Source organism: Ruditapes philippinarum, unplaced genomic scaffold, assembly GCF_026571515.1.
Source record: "Ruditapes philippinarum isolate M1 unplaced genomic scaffold, ASM2657151v2 ctg2730_1_1_1_1, whole genome shotgun sequence".
Lineage (NCBI taxonomy): Eukaryota > Metazoa > Mollusca > Bivalvia > Venerida > Veneridae > Ruditapes > Ruditapes philippinarum.
In genome coordinates, this window is record NW_026852659.1 from 165001 (window position 1) to 170927 (window position 5927).

General features: G+C 35.7%; 1 protein-coding gene across 1 annotated transcript in view; it reads right to left on the reverse strand.

Annotated features, from left to right (window-relative positions):
• Window positions 1-4987, reverse strand: part of LOC132720348 (filamin-B-like) — a gene marked incomplete at its 5' end in the record, with an annotated part of 18238 nt that extends 13251 nt beyond the window's left edge. Inside the window, 5 exons of the mRNA XM_060704472.1 lie at window positions 1055-1242; window positions 2380-2491; window positions 3285-3498; window positions 4060-4125; window positions 4792-4987. Of these exons, the coding sequence (XP_060560455.1) occupies window positions 1055-1242; window positions 2380-2491; window positions 3285-3498; window positions 4060-4125; window positions 4792-4987 (776 nt within the window). The remainder of the gene's footprint in view (window positions 1-1054; window positions 1243-2379; window positions 2492-3284; window positions 3499-4059; window positions 4126-4791) is intronic.
• Between the last annotated feature and the right edge of the window lie 940 nt (window positions 4988-5927).

Below are 5927 nucleotides of genomic sequence, written 5' to 3' on the forward strand. Positions count from 1 at the left end.
GACTCATGTTCGAACTTGACATAGAAATCATCAAAACAAACTTTCAGACCAATTTACAGGATATTTGGATCAAAACAGTAGCCACTAGAGTGTTAATAAGATTTTTCTATTTTTAGCTCCGGTGACCTAGTTTTTCATCCGAGATGACCCATGTTCGAACTCGTTCGAGCAATGACCTAGACAAGCATCCTGACAAAGTTTGATGATAATTAAGTCAAAAATGTAAACAAGGTTTTTCCATATTTGGGCAGTGTGACCTAGTTTTTAACCCCAGGTGACCCATATTCGAACTTGACCTAGACATCATTAAAACAATATTCAGACCAATTTACAGGATATTTGGATCAAAACAGTAGCAACTAGAGTGTTAACAATATTTTTCTATTTGTAGCTCCTATGACCTAGTTTTTCATCCGAGATAACCCATGTTCGCTTTCATTTGAGCTATCACCTAGACAAGCATTCTGACCAAGTTTGATGATGATTAAGTCAAAAATGTGATCACTACAGTGTTAACAAGGTTTTTCTATTTTTAGCCCCTGTGACCTTGTTTTTCATCCGAGATGACCCATGTTCGAACTCATCCGAGCTATCAATTAGATAAGCATCCTGACAAAGTTTGATGATGATTGAGGCAAAAATGTGACCGCTAGAGTGTTAACGAACAAGTGTGGACGGACGACGGACATTCAACGATCCTAAAAATCATAGGGATCTTTATAAAGCTGCATGGCACCAGATAAGCCAAAATAGTTAAAGGAAATCAAACTTGAGAAAATATACGAAATTTTATTAAAGAAAAGTAAAATATTCAAGATTCGAGTAATAATTCACATGTTATGTGCGAGTAATGAATGATTTTGCAGTATTTATCACCATATTTATACTGCGTTACTAACGCAGTACACGGAAAAAAATGTGAAGAAGACAATGACGCACAAAAAAAAAACAAAAATCGTACTATAAAATAAAGACAGAAAACTAATAATTATCCTCATGGTGAAAGGCAACGTCCTTGTTGTTTTCAAAAGTCTACTAGTGTCTAGGTACTCACTGTTGTGCCTGTTTTTATGTTGTCAAAGTTGAATCTTATTTGTAATTTTTCGGCATTACTCTTCCTTGGCTGGACGGACTCGAACCTTGAAAGGTAACTCATTATGCTTAGGTGGTCTATGTTTGGATCTGTTAACTCTTTGGCCGATATAAGAGGTTCGACTCCTAGTTCTTTAGCACCTTCAATGCCTGAAAGAAATGTTTTATAATATAATTTATTTGTATACTATTTCAGAAATAATGTCGGTTTTAGCGGTGTTCATTGGCTATTCACACAACTTTAATGGAGTTTGAATCTCAGAAGCATAACAGCGACATAAGGCAAAGAACACAACAATAAACCAAATAAATGTTGAAAAAACAATGAAAATTGATTCGAACGTGACACAAAGAAATACCACTGACGTCATTTAGTTTATACAAATTTATTTTGGCAGAGCTGTTTTGCGACCCGTCTTTGCTCAATACAGTGTAGAGCGTTTTTGCAACCTTCGCCCAACGGCAATGAAGCGCGGAAACCATTCCGAATTTATTTTAGTTCATTGTTAGCTTAATGAAACACTATCGAATTCGTTCCATTGGAACCAATCAATATTAAGCAATGGATGTAAAGTTACTCGCTCATGGAAAACACAACGGGTTGCCGCTGACAGGGCTTGAACCCACGCGGTCAGCAATCCTTCGATTACTGGTCCGACGCGATAACCACTGTGCCACACAGCCAGCGGAAGTTACTTCCGCTCTGCTGGGTTGACATATTTGACTGTTTATAGACAGTTATTTAACAATGAATAACTATCCTCTCCGTATATTAGTATTACTCTAAAATCATGTTAGAATTGTAATTGAATAAATTGTAACTGAATAAATTGTAACTCTGAATAAATTGTAACTGAATAAATTGTAACTGAATACAACAGCGTCAGTTCAGTCACTATACGTACAATCATTCTATTTATAACAACAAAAACTAGGAGAATGGCCCTTCAATGTAGACAGGTTACCTTTATTCACAGTTTTGATGCATCGCATTGCAAACGTTAAGCATGGTCTCTATATGCGATTGATCTCTGTATTCATAGTTGATTGTATTCGAATTAAAATTATTTGACCGAAGTACAAATGTGTTTTTGTTGTCAGTAAGTGAATAACTCTAGCCTGCTCAGTTCTGTTCTTTAAACTTACAACATATAAGTTTGTTTGCCCTTATAAATACTAGCTGACTACATAGTTAGTAAACTTGCTCACATTAATTACAAGAGTTGATTATTTAAAAAAAAACCAATTTCATTGTGGACTACTTTTTATACCATGTATACTTTTTACCTTTTTGGCAGTTTTCTTCTTTATTTTTCCTATCCAGGTTAGGCCATCCTGGAATACTTCCACCAAGGGAGTGAACTATTGCACATAGAAAATAACCATCGTTCCAGTCAGTCTGAAAAAAAAGCAGAAGACATTAAAACATCATTGATTATCCTCCCCTGATTGAGCTTCACGTGACTCGCGAAAGAAAATTAGAGGAATTCGGTTCAGTTCCTTAAAATTGCATGTATAACATTCAAGTTACTTTTTTATGAGGAGGCATACTCTGAAACAATTATTCCAATGAAAATGTTGACAACATTTAAGAATTATAGAAAAACAAAAAATGAAAGAAAAAAAGGTAAAAAAAGTTGTAATAAACGACATTTAAAACACATGGTTTTGTATCAGAATACCTATAGACAAATGAATTGTTACAAGTTTGTGGAATGAAAAATTATGCAAAGTTAACGAGATTTGAATTTAATCATCTTCTCTAAATGGTTTTCCAATTACTTATATATGCAACATTGTAAACATGAAGTAGGATGCATTATGCTAAAACTTATAATGCTGTTTCAACGTAATATCATATTTTATATAATAATTCTATATAATACCCCACCCAGTCACATTATAGTGACGCAGACGACAAAGTCTCGCAGACGACAATTTCAAGAACAACCCTCTATTGCTAAGTAGCAGCAAACAAAAGAAGGGCGCTTGTACCATAATGGCCTTTGATCAATCTGATTAAAATCTGCTCTAAATAACGCTCCAGTAAGAAATAAGTAGATCTGAACTTTAGTCAGATTGGTCTTTGGTATGTTCAGTATGGTCGAACCATGAGACCTAAATCGTTACTGCGGGCCACACCACTATCATGTTATATAATACGCTATAACTTATAAATATTTTTATTCTTACGATAGATTAGTTATATTTGTGGTCCTCAACTGTTTACATGCCCAGTTAAGGGTGTGATAGTAGCCCGGGGATTCGTGCTTTACAAAATATGATAAGTAAGTCATACTGGACAATTCATCGAGAGATGGATTTGCAAAATCTTCAGGACTAATAACACGTGGTACGTTCAGTTGTTCTTTCGCTATCACCATTGCTCGTCGGCAATTTTCAATCCTGAAGTACAAGACAGTATACAATTCATCCGATCAAACTTGATATTATCTATTTTTGGCAGAGATATAACACCTGTGGTTTGGATGACAAAAATATGTTAATAATGACACGTTTTGGTATTTTCCTTCTTTTTCCCATCTTAGTTTACAAATGGTCTTTGTCCTTTTACTAATTATATAAACAAGTTTAACCTGCCTGACATCCGGGTATTATTTTCGGATAGTTAATGTAATACTATTATCTATTACATGAACCATGTGGACAATTTGGGACACATTTTTTACCTTAATTAGCTCATGGTGTCATATTTAAAACTGCTTCAATAAGCAAATATTTATTTCCCGCCAAATCTCACATTGAGAAGATACAAATTATCGGCTGGTTAACTGATTCCTTAACCATTGGATGTTGTGGCAATTGACATCGCCTCTTCAATTTTATCCTGAAATCTTTTAACCTTACAATGGAAACTTTCAAATTTGACCATAACACAAAGTTGCAGTATTTTTACAATGTATAAAAATAATATCTCGATTTAAATACTTTAAGCACTTAACTGACCTGTTATTTCGGCTGAGTTTTCTCCAGTCCGGGGACGCTCCTGGTTTAAGATGGTCTATCAATGCACTGAAATGAATTACATTATTGTAAAACAAATAACAAACTATTTACCGGGGCTGAAATCTTACAAGACGGATATGAAACGATTCGGATGATACAGTTTCAGCAAGAAAACCCTATAATCTATGATTATATCAAAGTTTTCTTTTCCATATAAACAATATGACAAAATTTGATCAGAATTATTTAAATCATAGAACTTTTAAGTAGTTGAGTAATTAATTAGGAATGTGACTGCTTCGAGATGCAAATCTTTGAGAGTGTGTCTATATGCTTATTGCCTCATCAAATTTATGGTCGTTTAGTAACCTCATCGGAGGTACGGACCAAATTCATGAACGAATTTTATCGTTTGCATGCTGGGTAAATTGACGTCTGCTAAAAATGTCGTCTGCTTTATGTTTAAGTTTAATCATGAAAACCGGAAATATAGTCTGCATAACAAAGAGCTTAAAATTTGACCAAACGGGAAGTACTGGACTTCTCGTCTGGGTACCAGCAAGCCATCTGCCAATGATTTCATTATAATTTGGCTTTTTTTTCAGTAAGTATATTAAAAATAATATAGTATAAATTAAAAACTTACTGTAACGCTACACCGTAAGGATTTTCATTATAATGCTCTGACAATAGGATTACGGCTAATGAATAAGAAGAGAGCAAGAACTTACTTGTAACGCTACACCGTCGTTCCAGTCTGTGGTAAAATTTGTGACATCTAATTCCGGAAGTAATGATCGGAACCAAATTGTCATTAATTTCTTAGGTGGCGCTTTTGATTTCTTTCCGGAAATCTGGTACCTTTGTACCAAACTCCAGATAAGTCCATAAATGATTTTAATGTTTCCATTGACAATATCGTCCCCGCCTGAAAAAAGGACATATAAATATTTAAAGCGTAATCAAACATGCAAATTCAATGAGTGTTAAACCTGTGAAATTGCGTAATGAATTATCAAAATTAAAAAAAGAGAGTTTCAAACAACGGTATAAGAGCGTGGTCAGATTGCAAGGAAGTGCAACCTGGCCTAGCTCTTTACTGATGGCAGAGGCCAATCACGTTTGGTTCCTGCAAGTTAAGGCTTTAAGCCTTAAATCAAAACAAGGGAACGTATCCACGCCTTCTTTACACCTTGTTTTCAATATGGTCTGACAAGATTAATGACTATAAAATATAGTGCAAATGTTGCTAATTATGTTAATATTCATCATGTTTCATGTCTACTGGTCAGGGGGCGTCCGTGGCCGAGTGGTTAAGGTCGTTGACTTCAAACCACTTGCCCCTCACCGCTGTGGGTTCGAATCCCGACAGGGGGACTTTGGATTTCTTTCATGTGAGGAAGCTATCCAGCTAGCTTACGGAACGTCGGTGGGTTCTACTCAGGTGCCCGTTCGTGCCCTGAAATAATGCACGGACGGGCACCTGAGGTCTTCCTCCACCCAGTAAAGCTGGAACGTCGCGATATGACCTATAATGTGTCGATGTGACGTAAAAACCCAAAACAAACAATGTCTACTGGTAATCAAGTATGTTCTAAATTGTTACGGACCCAGTGAGATGTACGCGAGTCACCATATTGTTATCTCCTCAAAATGGCGTGACGGTAACGAGTGCCTAACACCGTGTCACATGACAAAAAAATGTACCACGATAGGATTTACGAAAACTGTCGGAAGAAGGCGGAAGCCCTTTCGGTTTGTTTACAACTACACAAAAACAGTCAATATTTACTGCTTCATTAGAGTTTGTAATCCTAAAATTTTGTCTAAATTCCTGACGGATGTTGTAAATTTTGTCTAAATTCCTG